At 32.2% G+C, this 14825-nt stretch overlaps 1 protein-coding gene and 2 long non-coding RNA genes across 3 annotated transcripts; all 3 read left to right on the forward strand.

Moving 5' to 3' along the window:
- The first annotated feature begins 4913 nt into the window (after positions 1 to 4913).
- Positions 4914 to 6545, forward strand: LOC125223390. Its single transcript, XM_048126520.1, has one exon. The coding sequence runs from the start codon at positions 5061 to 5063 to the stop codon at positions 6417 to 6419; it is 1359 nt and encodes a 452-aa protein (XP_047982477.1). The 5' UTR covers positions 4914 to 5060; the 3' UTR covers positions 6420 to 6545.
- A 4279-nt stretch (positions 6546 to 10824) lies between these two features.
- On the forward strand, positions 10825 to 11960 carry LOC125219390. Its single transcript, XR_007176124.1, has 3 exons — positions 10825 to 11047; positions 11137 to 11221; positions 11709 to 11960. It is a non-coding gene; the product is annotated as an uncharacterized LOC125219390 (long non-coding RNA).
- Positions 11961 to 13079: 1119 nt separating this feature from the next.
- On the forward strand, positions 13080 to 13925 carry LOC125219391. Its single transcript, XR_007176125.1, has 2 exons — positions 13080 to 13446; positions 13626 to 13925. It is a non-coding gene; the product is annotated as an uncharacterized LOC125219391 (long non-coding RNA).
- The last annotated feature ends 900 nt before the right edge of the window (positions 13926 to 14825 follow it).

Genomic DNA, 14825 nt, shown 5'->3' on the forward strand with positions numbered 1-14825 from the left:
GGGGTTGTTACAAGTTTGGTATCAGAGCCTAGGTTTAGGCGTTCCTAGGCTTCTGGTTGGGTTAAAGTTGGTTTAGACACATGCCACATAGGATGTTGAGTTTTTTTTATATCAGTGACCCGATGCAGCTGATACTGTGTATTGGTAAAGAAGTTTGTCTAACGAGGATTTGACATATTATGTTAGATTAAAGGTTTCCAAAGTACGGGACAGGAATTTCCGTGTGACCGAGAAATTAGTTATATGGGACTGGCCACCCCATATAGCTCGAATCTCGATAGCGTCATTCTGGGTGAAAGATTAAAAAAAAAAAACTTTAAGAATGATGAGATTAGAATTGGTCAAGAAGATATGATATTGTTTGTGATAAGAAGGTGAATATGTGAATTGGTTGATACTTGATACATATGAATATGTGTCCCTTAAATGGGTTATATGTGCTATCGAAGTTGAGCTATGTGTTGTAATGAAAGTATAAATTCTGTATAGATTATCGAAGTCTGTCAAATGATAAAATGTAAAGAAGTATGCTTATGTGTATTATTGAACCTGTGACATTGTGGAACTAATAAACTTAATATGTTAGAGTAGGGTAAAATATGAACTTACGTGACATTATATGTTATTGAATGTGATGTTAAATATGAGATTTGAAAAGAAATATGGTTGCCGCGCATTGAGTTAGTCAAAATTTCGAGGACGAAATTTTTATTTTGTAATGGTGGTGATCAAAATATACGTGATGATATATGTGACAATACCTGTTTAATAATATATGAGTTTATGTGAAATATCTAGTATAATTTAATAGGTTAATATATTATACATGAAAATAGATTCTTTTATATGGTTCTGTTGAGTTATATTATAAATATTGAAAATCCGAGGCTTGCTAACATTGTTTATAGCGCATGTGAAGTTCATATTACTAACCACTTATGTTGTCATAGTTTGAAAATTTGATGTTGTAGATGAAGATTTGACTATTGGTAAGAGTATGTTGATACGATTAATTATGTGATAATATGTGAATCAACACTAAAGTGAAGATACGTTCACACGAGAATCTGTGGTGATTCTAGGAATAAGTATAAGTATTATAGTAACGACATTATGATTAAATTTTATTAATAATGTAAATTTAATTGTCTTAACATAAACCTAACAACAATACTCTCCAATCATATCAAATGAGTCTATGACTCACACCATAACTCATATGTCATTTTCAGTAAGATGTTCAGTATGTAAATATCACAATGTACCGACTTACCTCTGAACATAAATTTGACAAGAATATGTAAGACCATATGAAATGAGCCCATGCCTCACACAATATCTATAACAAGACAATACTACTTTACTTTGATTGTCACACCAATCGAACCATATGAGACTCTGTTACAAGTTCGTCCTAACAAAAAATTGCACTTTGTACCCCAATAATTAAGGCACTCAACTACAATTTTGACAATTATAATCCTACGTGGCATGTGGGAAAACACACGTAAAGTTGACTCATTTTAAAGTAGGACAACAGCACACAACCTAACCTATTATAGCCAGTTTGAATAGGCAACAACAAACAATTTAATGGACAATGCAAGTGGCCATGGTAAATAAAAAATGTACTACTCCATATAAATTATTTTTAATGAGAAATATTACTAGAAAATCGCATTATATCCTGTGATTATACTAGCCTAATAGTCATCTTTCATGGAGTAATATATGTATAATTATATGCTAAGGTTGCATTGATATGAGATAAACACCGTTAACATCAAAAGAACAATAATTCTGAGAACAACAATTATGACTACTCAAAAATATAAGAAAGGATTCCATAATTTTTAAGATTTTACCATTGACATGCAAATACTACCTCACTTTTTAAAATACGTGAAGATGCACGTATCCATATCAAAACTCAAAGTATTGCGCCAAGAGATGCATACTTAAATTGTGTGTGTGTGTATGCATATATTAAGAAGGTGCGAGTTGTATATATTAGTACGTCGTTGATGAGATCTAGCTCGAGTGTCTAAGTTGAAATGCCACACTGTTCATCTTTGATCTCTATTCCATTTAACTCATTTAATACAATTTTCTTAAATTTTTTATATCAAAATAAATGTCTCTTCTATACTATAGATGGATGGAGTAGTAACTTAGTAATAGTGTAGATAATTAAGCAATTCTAGTAAGTCTTACTTCAACAGACCTATGAGTAGTAACTTAGTAGTGTAGATAATAAAGCAATTCTAGTAAGTCTTACTTCAACAAACATATGCAGTTAATTTGCTACTATTATTGGTTTATTTATTAGATTCTATCAAGTTTAGAAATAGTAACATATTAGAAATGTGGTTTTTGACAAAATGTGGCTTCTGTTTAGTACTTACTATATACTCCTACATATTGTTTGATTGGAGAGGAATCATAAAGAATGAGGTAGTTATAAAGTAGCGGCAAATAAATGCATAGACATTTAATTGACAAGTGCAACAACCACAATTATTTTATTTATGTATTGATTTTTTGAGACAATAAAAAAAGATTTTATATCAAGTGAATAACAAACAAAAACAGAAACTAGATCTTAACTACTTGATTTTCTTAAAATGACAGGACGTTAATAAGGTTTTATATGTGTTGCATTTTTGTTCTTTCTAACAATTTCTACATTACATTAACTATGATATAAATTTGGTTTTATTTGAAGTATGTGTTTATCACAAAATCGTTACTTAGTCTTACTTAATTATACCACTCCACAGAATATTGGTAATGGAGTAGTATTCAAATATTTAAATTAATTTGCGAATTGTGTCATTCTAAGAAAATATTAATGCTTGGTTATTATGACGCTATATATGCGAGAGGCTATTATTTAATTAAAAATACAAAATCTTGTGGATTATATATTTTACAGTTTTAAAATTTTATCTATGTAGTATTTGCTTGTTAATTACATATTTTTTTAGTTTCGGATTTTAAATTATCTATTTTCATTTAATTACTATATACTTTTTGGAGTAAATTTGTTTAGTTTTAAGTTATGTGATTAATTGTAAAACTAAATTGTAGTTAGACCTAACTAAGAAAAAAATATGAATGAAATAAATGTTTAATACCCCTCCATATATGAATAAGAGTCTTATTTCTTTTCGACATAAATTTTAAGAAATGTTAAGAAAAGTGATTGGAAGAAAGTTAGTGAAATATGAGTTGCACTTGCTCATAATTATTATAAATGGCAGTGAGTCCCGACTTGCTCATTTAAATTATATATGAGTATAATTAGTTAGTGGAATGTGAAGCCATTTATAGTATAATAATTATGAATGAGGATTCTTATTAGCAGACAGATTATAATGAAAAAAGTGGAACTGTTATTCACAAACGGATGGAGTATTAACTATCAATTACTCTTTGTCCCTAATAATAAATGTTACACTTTTTTTTTTACTTTGTTACACAAAATATGTCACATTTAACTTTTTGGAAAAATTCTCTCACATCACAAAAATATTTTTTCTCACAATAGTTAGCACACAAAATGTCATCTCCTAAAATCTTGTGTCATCACCCAAATATAACATCATTAGAACGAAGAGAATATTATTTTATAATACCATTAAGTCCTACTACTACGTATTTTGATTTTATTAGTAGAATGGAATCAATTGATTAATTTTTAAATATTACTAGTATAATATTCGTAGAAAGATTTCAATTTGATACTAAAGAAATTGGTAAACAATTTTATTAATAATATATTAAAATAATAACAAAATTATGACGAACACTTAAACGCAATTCTTCTAGAACTTTTATTAGTACTACTCCCTCTATTCCACAAAAGATGTCACACTTGTGGGATGACACGAAATTTTAGGAGGTTTTATTTTGTGTGTTAGATAGAGAAATAAAATATAATTTTTATATTAATGTGAGAGATAATATTTTCAAAAAATGGAAATGTGATATCTTTTGTGGGACAAACTAAAAAGGAAAGTATGACATCTTTTATGGAACGGAGGGAATACTACTTTGTAAAATTATAGTAGTACTCCATTTAAAAATAGAAACTTTTATCTTTTCGGTTTGCACCTAATCGTAAAAAAATTTAATTTTAATAATTTTTTCTCTAATAAAATGGAATTCATTCTTTATTAATACATAATATCTTTATTATCTTTATTTATTTATAATAACTCGAGATTTTATGTAATTTTATTTTGTGTTAAGTAAAGATAATAAGATAAGAGAGATGAAAATAAATTATCTTAATTGGGATAAATAAAAAGAAAAATTGATCATATTTGGTGGGTTAGAGAGAATTAAAACTTGTACACATCATTTCAAAATTAAGTTTCTATTTTCAAGAGAAGAGTAACAGTAGTAAAATTTATTTTAGTACTTTCTCAGTCTCATAGATGTTATCTCATTTTAATTCGATATGAGTTTTAAAAAATATAATGAAAAGTAAATTGAAAAATTAGTAAAAAATGTGAGTTCTATTTTTATAAATTAATTTTATAATAAAATATGAGTAAAAATGAGTTAGTGGAATATGAAAATCGCTGCCAAAAATAATAATAAAAAGTTAAATAAGACAAATTTTATGGGCCGAACGAAAATAAAAAAAATATACTATACAAATTTTCAAGAATTGAGGTGTGAGAGAGATAAAATATGAGAATAGCCTTGACCTCCTCTCTCTTATCCTTTTCCTAATGAATTACTCTTATCAATCCCCTAAAGTGGGACCCATGTCACCATTCTTTCGCCCCAATTTCTCCATTTCCCCACTCCCCATCACCTCACCCTCACCACCTGTCCTGCCACGTCAGCACGAAACCAAGGTTGCACAGAAACATATGGTGCAACTACTCCCCCCTTTATCAAAAGAGAAACCCCCTCACCCAGCTAAACAAAATCCCTCTACACTATTTTCTCTCACGCAAAATGGCCTCTTAACGAAAACACAAATCCCCCTCTCTCTCTCTCTAAATTTTTGCTTCCTCTCTCCTAACAAACGCTAACGTGCGCCTATGGAGAACTACCCGTACAACTCCTCCTACCCGGAGTCCGGCGACTCCTCCCCCCGCTCTCGCGAGATCGACTTCGAGAATCCGCCGCCGTGGGAGGATTCGCAGGGGAACCAGCCGCTGCCGAATTACAAGGTCAAGTTCATGTGCAGCTACGGCGGGAAGATCCACCCGCGCCCTCACGACAACCAGCTATCGTACATCGGAGGCGAGACGAAGATCCTCTCCGTCGATCGCAGCATCAAATTCGCCTCTCTGCTCCCCAAGCTCACCGCGCTCTGCGATTGCGACAGCATCTCCTTCAAGTACCAGCTCCCCGGCGAAGATCTCGACGCCTTGATTTCCGTCACGAACGACGACGATCTGGAGCACATGATGCACGAGTACGAGCGGCTGTACCGGATTTCGCCGAAGCCGACGCGGTTGAGGATTTTCATTTTCCCGACGCTGAATCAGAGCTTGAGCTCGTCGACTAGGAGTTTTGGCTCCGATGATGTTAAATCGGAGAAGGAGAGGTTCGTGGAGGCGTTGAATTCTGCGCCGATCGTCACTGCGCAGCCGCATACGGTGGCGGCAGCGGCTCCGCTGCCGCAGCAGCCGCCGCCTGGTAACGCCGATTTCCTGTTTGGATTTGAGAAAGCGAATGCAATGGCGCCGCAGCCGCCGATTCAGCAACAGATGATGGGGAGAGCTCCGGAGATGGAGGATCCGGTGTTCCTTCAAGCACAGGATGAGCGGTCGATTGCGATGGATCCGATCCAGAAGCATATTCAGGATCTGCAGCGGCTGAGGCTGGAGGAGCAGCAGCAAGGAGTCTACCGAAGAAAAAGCGACGATAATCTCTCCGGCGGCTATCCAGCCGCCGAGTACTACAAATTGCCGGAGAAAACTCCTCCGCCGGTTCCTCACTGGCCTGACAACAGGCAGATCCCCGGTGGAATGTTCCCGGCGAGCACCGAGCAGCCGGTTTACATGATCCAGACGCCGGCGGGTGCGTACCACGCGCCGATGATGAGGCCGATGGCCGGAGCTCCGCCGCAGGGCTACTACGCCGTTCAGCGCATGCCGCCGGAGCAGCAGCAGCAGATGTACAATGTGATTCCGCAGCAGCAGCAGAAGGCGGCGGGATATTCCGAGGGTTTCGGGATGGTGAGAGGGGTGGCGGAGGCAGGGTACGCGCAGGTGGCGTATGATGTGGGGGCGGGGAGGCAGGTGTTGTATACCACGACGCAGGGGGGGGTGATGGGGGCGGCGCCGTCGCAGTATCAAGGCGTGGTGAGCGGCGGAGAGATGAGGACAGCTGGAGGGTATAATCCGGATGTAGGTGGGAAAGGTGTCCCCAAAGTTACGCAAACTTTGTGATTTTGGTCAATAATTGTGCTGTTACTATTGAAAACCCATTAAACCTTAGTTTTATTGGATAATAATAATAATGATTTGAGTGATGTATTTATATGCTATGTATATATATGCTGTGTGTTTATGTTTTGCTTTTGTATATTTATGGAGATCAAATTACTTCCTCCATAGTTTAAGATTTCGCATGGTATATAGTAAGACAAAAATATCACATAATATAAGAGCATGTGTATAATATTACATTTTTAACCAAAAAATATTGTTTATTTCATCAACAGTGATATTTATATATTCCGAATAATTTTTTTATTATTGTATCATATGCAACTCCAATAAAAACATTTTAATATAAAATAATTTAGAATAAATTTAAATATTATGGACTTATAACTAATTTTTAAAGTTATGACATGAGACAAATTAAAATTATTAAATTTTATAAATTTTTTGACAATTTATCTAATTAAAATATTTTCAATGTCACGAGGCTTAATGATAGACGTAAATGAATTATACATAGATAATTATATTTTTTAAATTTAGCAAAGAGAATCAGTCGTGTAGACGAAGAAATTAAATATTTTATTTTTTATCACATAAAAAATACCTCTCTTTATCTGCCATTAGGTGGTCCATTTTTTAGCGGCACAGATTTTAAAAAATGTTAAAAAAAGTGGATGATAAACGGTAATGGAATATAAGTCCTCACTTGTATATATAAGTTCTTAATGAAATGTGAATGAAATGAGTTAGTGCATTTGTTACATTACTACTATTTATGGTAAAAGTAAATTGGAACTTCTATTAATGGACGAACTAAAATGAAAAAATCATATTCTTATTTACACGGAGAGGGAGTATAAAAGAAGTATAATAAGAGTATTTTGTTTTTTTTTAATCATAAAATAGAGATACTCAAGTGACTTTGGAGTTGGGACAACACAAAATTAATACAAATTACTCCTTGTAAGTAAATTGTGAAGGAAGAAGTATCTTTCTTCTAATACTAATCATTTTATGATACCCCCAAATTTGCACACGTTTTATATAAGTTGTTAATTAGGATCTAGAGAGAAACTTGCCATGTTGTGATTAGAACTTAGACCATAGGGAGTTGTGCACCTGTTTTAAACTTTTTGATTGATGCTTTGGTATTATATTCTTTTTCAATTTTATTCCACACTAGAATACTCTTAGTCCTTAGACCATAGTATCTTATGCCATTCAATGATGGGGCATTTCTAAACTACAAAGTCCTCTTTTATAATTCAAGTCCCCACACACGTATTAATCGACGACTTCTATAAATTAATATTCCCTCTATTTACCAATATTCTTGGTAATAGACTACCCAATTTTGAATACTATAAAGTTAACCAAGTATCAAAGAAAAATTAAGAAATGGAATATTATTAATTTGAAATGTTAGAATGAGCTAATGACATGCTATAAATATGTTTCTTTCTGAAAAAAAGATTATACAAGTATTATCTGTTTATTACTGTTATTACTATTTGCAATAATTCAAAACATATTTTTGTTCTATATTCACACGCTAATTTATCGACTAATATGTACTTCATTAGGGAATATATTCTTTCAAAATATCTAAATATGAAGAAAAATAGAATATGTATATTATTTGTTTTACTTTTAAGACCACTTTTTCTATATTGTAGTGTGCTAGATATCTAAAAACCTATGTTTTACAATCATATGTCACAATATAGTATACAATGTTTTAATATGATCCACTATTTAAATTTCCATAATCTTTATTTTATCAGTAAAATCCGTACAATTATTGACCACTAATTAAAATTTTAAAATTGGACCACTCTAATAAGTGGGCCAACAAAAACCTAAAAAACTTATACACTGCAATTTGTTTATGATGTTGAGTAAGTTTTGACGAACAATTGTATTTAGTTTGTTCTGATATAATGCATAATATTTAATGTATTAATTTATGAGTTTATCTAATTTTTTTTCAAAATTATTCAATCTTACTTTCTAGTGTTTAAAAATTAAATATGAGCAATATATCATTTCATTTTTGGTTACTATCCCACGCTTCTTTTATATCTAGTCATTATTATATCATTTTATTTACATAAATATCAAGCATGACTTATTCATTTACCTAACATATAATATTAAATATAATATCATCCAATAAGTATGGGCCTCTTTTGCCATATACATACACAATTACATAGCAGTATTTACTAAATTCGTGTAAAAAAATATGCAATATTTTTAGGGGCGAAGATGAACTTAGTGATCCCATAAATAAAAGTTCGATAACTTATCTCAATTTGAAATCATTATAAAAATAACGCGACTCAGTGGATAAAACGTTTCCCTTCTAATCAATAAATCAAAAAAGACACATCCACATCATTTCTATCCACTCTTTCTTCAAATTCTAAAATTCATTCCACTTATCATCTAAAAAATAATTCACTTTTTCATTTATCCTTATATTTTGTTTAGTTCCTATTGTCCACAAAAACTTTTAAAAAGTTCAAACAAAACTTGCAATTTTAGGCTGATATATGCCTAAAATGATGGCGATGAATACTAATTCTTGTTTCACTTTATCATACAGTAATAATTTCTAAGACACACGATAAAAGTTGGATTGTAGTAAAATAAAGGGGTAACTGCTTTTAAAGTCACCAACTTTCTATAAATTCCGGTTTTTCCCATAATCTTTAAAAAGTTCGTGTAATGTCACAAACTTTATTGTCGGTTGCCATTTTCCAATGTCAGGTTTTATACTCCACGTAATAGTCAAATTCAACGAAATCAACAAATAGACCAAGTGATTAAGATATGTATATACGAGGAGATCAAAAAAAAAATCTCCAATAGCCTAATAAAAATTAAGAACATCAATATGGGTTTTTAATAATAATATTATCCTCTGCAATCATTTTAATGGATAATACTATCATATTTCACCTATTAAAGAACGACTCGATCCCACCTAAAAATCTAAAATAACATCACTTATTGTACCATCTAAAGTCTATGAAGAAATAAATAATGGAGTATTACAGAGTGATAATGAAAGAGACTTGATGTGATACAAGGCCTCATTGTTCGTGTATTATTTCAAAATTATATTTTTTTCATAAAATTTTAAAAACATTTTGATATAAAAATACATCAAAGTTAATATTCATCTGTAAAAATTGGAATTAAAAAAAAATACCTTATTTATGGATTTATCAACTTCCAAATCATTGTTTATATGATAAAAATAACTATAAATTGTAAGTAAAAAATTTAATTAAGAGAAAAATATATACTACAATCTACGAAAAAGTGAAAGAGATACATAAAATAAGATGTAAAAAAGTAGATCACTGAATTTCTTCAGTATTGTATGGTTTCTTTTGCCACAATTTAATATCTGATTGTTCAAAGTTTAATACTTGCAAAGGGGGAACACGTTAGTTCTATTATAAATAGGGCTTTTAGTATGCTATCGCAATCCATTTTCATTTTTTAATGCATCTGTTACTGTCAAATAATATTAAGGAACTATTGATCTTGGCCTCATGGGTTTAGCATTACATTATTTACATAAAGATTATATACCAATATTAATTATGTAAAATTATTCATTCCAATCTTTGGAGATATTTTAATTTTTGGAAGGTAGCTTTTGTTTTGTAAATTAGATCATTTCTTGGAGTTATGTAGCTTAGAATAATTCTTTGAAGACAAATCAAATACATCACCCTTCGATTTGTTGATTTTTTGTTCTGAAATTGAATTACTATCACTTGGGTGGGGCTTATATTTTATGTAATATGGGCTTAATAACGTAACCAAATTTTGGGCCTTCATTACTTGGAAATTGGGCTTTTCGTACATGGCTTATTTTTTAAATAATTTGGACTTTCATCCATGCATTATAAATGCTGGTTGGATAGAATAATGCAGCGTTCGATTTTCTAAATAAAATAATACCAAAATATAATTTAGGATTGAATTGTGGAATTATTTTAGTCACGTAATTTAGGATTGAGTTATGAGATTATTTTAGTCATGTGACTGTTTATCTATGACTAATTATTCCATAATCAGTGGCGGACACTGAAATTTTAAAGCGGGGAATCTAAACTACTGTTAGTAATTGTTGCATATGGTATTATTGGCGACCCCAAAAATAACTGAGAAATGTATTTATTTTAATCCCGGAATTCAATCTCGTAAACCGAACCCTCACTGTGAACACTATTTAAAATTATTTTAAAATGCTAATTAACAAAATATAAGCGGTGCATATGTTCTCATACATTGCCACGTGTACATGTAAGAAGTAAATGTGACATAATAAACATACTAGAAACAGGCATGGCCCACATATTTCCAATTTCAATATAAACCTTCTTTCCAGAGCATTCTCATCACATCCTCAACAGAAATTTCAAGTAAAGAATTTGATTCATTATTCTCTCCACAACTTTCACTCCACTAAACAAATAAATACTACTCATTATACATACATATAGAAGAGAGTCTAGAGAGAGAAGAGTTCTAAATTTCTTGCGTTAGCAAATCTTGTTAAGAGATGAGTGAGCCACCAAAATATGCTTACCCCTATCCTGCTCAAGGTAACTTGGATTTAATCCATATAATCTTGTTTAAGATTTTTTTATTTTTTATTTTGGTTAGTTTTGATTTGGGTTGGATTGTGTTATAGGATACTACCAGGGGCCGCCGGTGGTGGCGCCGCCACAATATGCGGCAGCGCCGCCGAAGAGGGAGCCCGGATTCTTGGAAGGGTGGTATGTGTTTATATGTGATTTAATTAAATATTGATTTCTTGAATTGTTAAACTGCAAAATAAAATTTTTACTTGTTAGGTAGCTAGAATTGTAGCTTAGTTAAAATAGCCAACGTATATATTCTTTTTAATTGTAATTTATGTGTAGATTTTATTCCTGTAATTTTGTTAGTCTACATATATGTTTGGCAACTAAAATCACGAAGGATGGCCTAATTTTGATATTTCACATTAACTTAAAACGTGGTTAAAATCATGAACTTGATTTGTGATAGTAGATTTTTGGGACTGATGTGGGTGGTCGGATAATCTTGATAGTCGGTCGTGTGGTTGTATAGTTATGTATAATTGCAACTTATATCCGATTGACTATGCCAATTTTGATTCATGGGAAATACAAAATTCGGTCGTGATTGTAGCTACGAATGGCTATAGCCTTTATCCCTATCTTGGAGTACTATGATTGTGATTGTGATTGTGTAATGCAGCCTTGCGGCGATGTGTTGCTGCTGCTTAATGGATGAATGCTGCGACTTGCTTTGGCTCTTCTAAGGACTTCACTCATTTTGTTTAAATCTGCCTTTAAGAAACTATGTACAATATTTTCGTCATAATTAGAAGTAGAGAAAAAAGAAAGTTATGTACTGATATTAATATAATTAAATAATGCCACATTTCTCGCTAGAAATGCTCTGTTTCATGGAGGATTAGAAATGAAATGAAATTGGATATTATGGATACTTAATTTTATTAGTCTTGACCAATCTATTGTGTCCAACAAAAGGCCTTTTTATGTTTTACAAAAAGTTGAGCTAAAATCGATCAATAGCGTAATTATATGAACAATTGAAATTAAAAAAAAAAATCAACAACAAAATGAAATTATTGTATAGGCAAAAACAGAATATATGTGAAATTATTACAGAATAAATTAAAAAAATATAAAAACAAACACAAAACGCAAGACATATTCATATTCTGATACTATCACTTGTGAAACTCGAAATTTAGAAAATATGTAGACTATCTTTAGTGGATTCGGTTTGATTGTACCAAAATAACTAAAATATGAAATAAAATTTTATTGTTCGATGATTGATCACTTGTGGTCAGATTTTTAACCGAGGAGTAGTATTCAATTTTTTTAAATCTTTGTTTTTTTAAATCTTTATTTTTTTAAATCTTTGTTTTTTATAGTTTTTATTTGTAGTTTTTTTTAAATCTTTGTTTTTTTAAATTATTGGTTTTTTATGTTTTTTATTTGTAGTTTTTTTTTTCTCGTTGTATTATATTTTCCAATGATTAATACAACGATGAATTGTTCATTATAAATCTATTTATTAAACACATTTGTAGGGAAAATTAAACAATATTAAAAATGATGATGTAAAAATGAAATGTTGAGTTAGGGAGAAATAAGGGAGAAATAAGGGAGAAACCATTGGAGCAGTTGGCTAAAAGTTGGCTAAAAATTGGGGATAAATTTTGGTGAGGAGTAGTATTCAAAATCAAAACTTGGTCAAATTCACTAATTTACAAACTACTACTGTATTATTCTTTCTATTAGTAGTATTATTTATTCGGATGATTGGTTAAATGTATTTTCACATGATCAAATAGTTCAAAAATACAATCATGAATTTGCATATGAAAGTTTAATATTATTCCGACGACAAATGTCTCTTCTATCCAAACGACAATTATCTATTGAAGAACACATTTTTTGACTTAGCAAAATGCCCGCATTAAATCCACATTTCACCAAAACCATTTAACTATACTAATTATAATTCAAACGACTTGAATAGATCCATGATCATTATTCCTCCATTAAAAAATTCTAAAAAGGTAGTAAAAAATGTTAAACTAGTATTTTAAAGCGAATTAAAATACTAAATCAAAGATTAGATGTATAAAAAAAAAAGAGCTCAACGTAAAAGTGCTCACGTCACGATTCACACTAAATGCAACGCCAAATTCACATTCAACCACATCGCATAAACCTCCTCCCTCCGCCGCCGCACCTCATTCGCGATCTGCGGCGGCCGGCGGAGATTAACCGTGCGAAATCTCACAACATCAGATCCCGCTGCTCTGCGGCATCAGATCTCGAAAAATCAGTGAAAACATCAGCGATTCGACTCATACACAACGCGGTGGAAACATTATTGGAAATGTGTAGCTGAAATTGGGAAGAATAAAAAAGCAGAAGAGAGTTATAAAAAGGTTTGGGTAGATATGGACGCCACCCCATATATTGCTGTCTTTTATAATTGGGGAAAAAATATTACTGTTTTGCTCATGGGTGGGGCCCACTTTGGCAGTCCTTTGCCATTTTACCCTACTGTTTTCCTTTATCTTATTTTATTATTTTTAGTTCACCTTTTTAATTACTCCATTATCAGGGAAAGGGGTATTACTACCGGTGGCGGATTAAGGGAGGCAAGAGGAGGCGGTCGCCCCCGTCGTGTAACTATTTTTCCCTTATCGAAACGTCATGTCCGCTTCCTCCGTTTGCTTCTGGCGTCGGCTCGAACAACGAAAAAAATAGTCATGTTCATACTAAATCAAGCTTATACTATATATCCCGCTCCCTCCGTTTCTGGATCCTGGATTCGCCACTGATTACTATGATTGTACAATTCAATAATTTTAGGATTGTATAATTCAATAATTTTTCTATAATCGAATCGATTTTTACTTGATGAATGTTATTAATGCATTGTGATGCTTGCATTCAAGATTAGAACACCTAAACAAGAACATTTCTAGCCAATTATTTTTATAGATACTAGGAGTAATATTTTTCATGCTTTTTTGGAATACATCAAGTAAAAATGTAATGATTAAAGTACACATTATTTCAAAAATTCAATAATTTAATAAAATACAAGATTTTCAATCTTAATAATTTCATTGAACATATTCTTTCACTCAATTGCATGTATGCATACTAATTAAACGTATATTTAATGAAAGACGAGATTACCTCTTCATCATCTTGTATGTGGGAAAGTTTTTTTCATCGGTGGGATTGGATGCGCGATTGAAGAGGCATACGCGCAATACACTCAACAAATCTAGACCTCTGTACTTGCAATACAACCGCACCTCAACATCTCCGATAAAGAATTTTCGATACTACTAAAACACCAGCAAGGAAAAGACATTTAATTATAAAAAAAAATATTATTTAAATCATAATACTATCTAAAACACAATTTATGCCGGTATAGGTCAGGTGGGGACACTATAATTACATATTTAGAAAAGTGTTAGTTCTAGAATAAAATGAAGACCAAGACCCAATTGTGGTAAGTAGAAACCTCTATTAAATTGAAGGGCATAATAGTAAAATTCTAGCAAAGTCGGCTTTTTTAACGTTCTTCCCGCGGTGCACGTGACAAACCGAGTTATCTTCACATTCACGTCGTCAATTCCACGTCACCGCTCCCAGTGGGCCCCACACGAACCCTAAGAAGTGCCACGTGCGACTCATCTCAGCTCAGACACAAACGCCTTGCCATCCTCTCAATTCCACCCATCGGACGTCCAGAAACGCGCCACGTTTCCAACAGCCCAATCTGGGCCGTCCGCGACAGATG

Source organism: Salvia hispanica, chromosome 4 (assembly GCF_023119035.1).
Source record: "Salvia hispanica cultivar TCC Black 2014 chromosome 4, UniMelb_Shisp_WGS_1.0, whole genome shotgun sequence".
NCBI classification, from domain to species: domain Eukaryota; kingdom Viridiplantae; phylum Streptophyta; class Magnoliopsida; order Lamiales; family Lamiaceae; genus Salvia; species Salvia hispanica.

Coding starts and splice junctions, on each gene's coding strand:
- LOC125223390 (XM_048126520.1), top strand. CDS start 5,061: ATGGAGAACTACCCGTACAACTCCTCCTACCCGGAGTCCGGCGACTCC.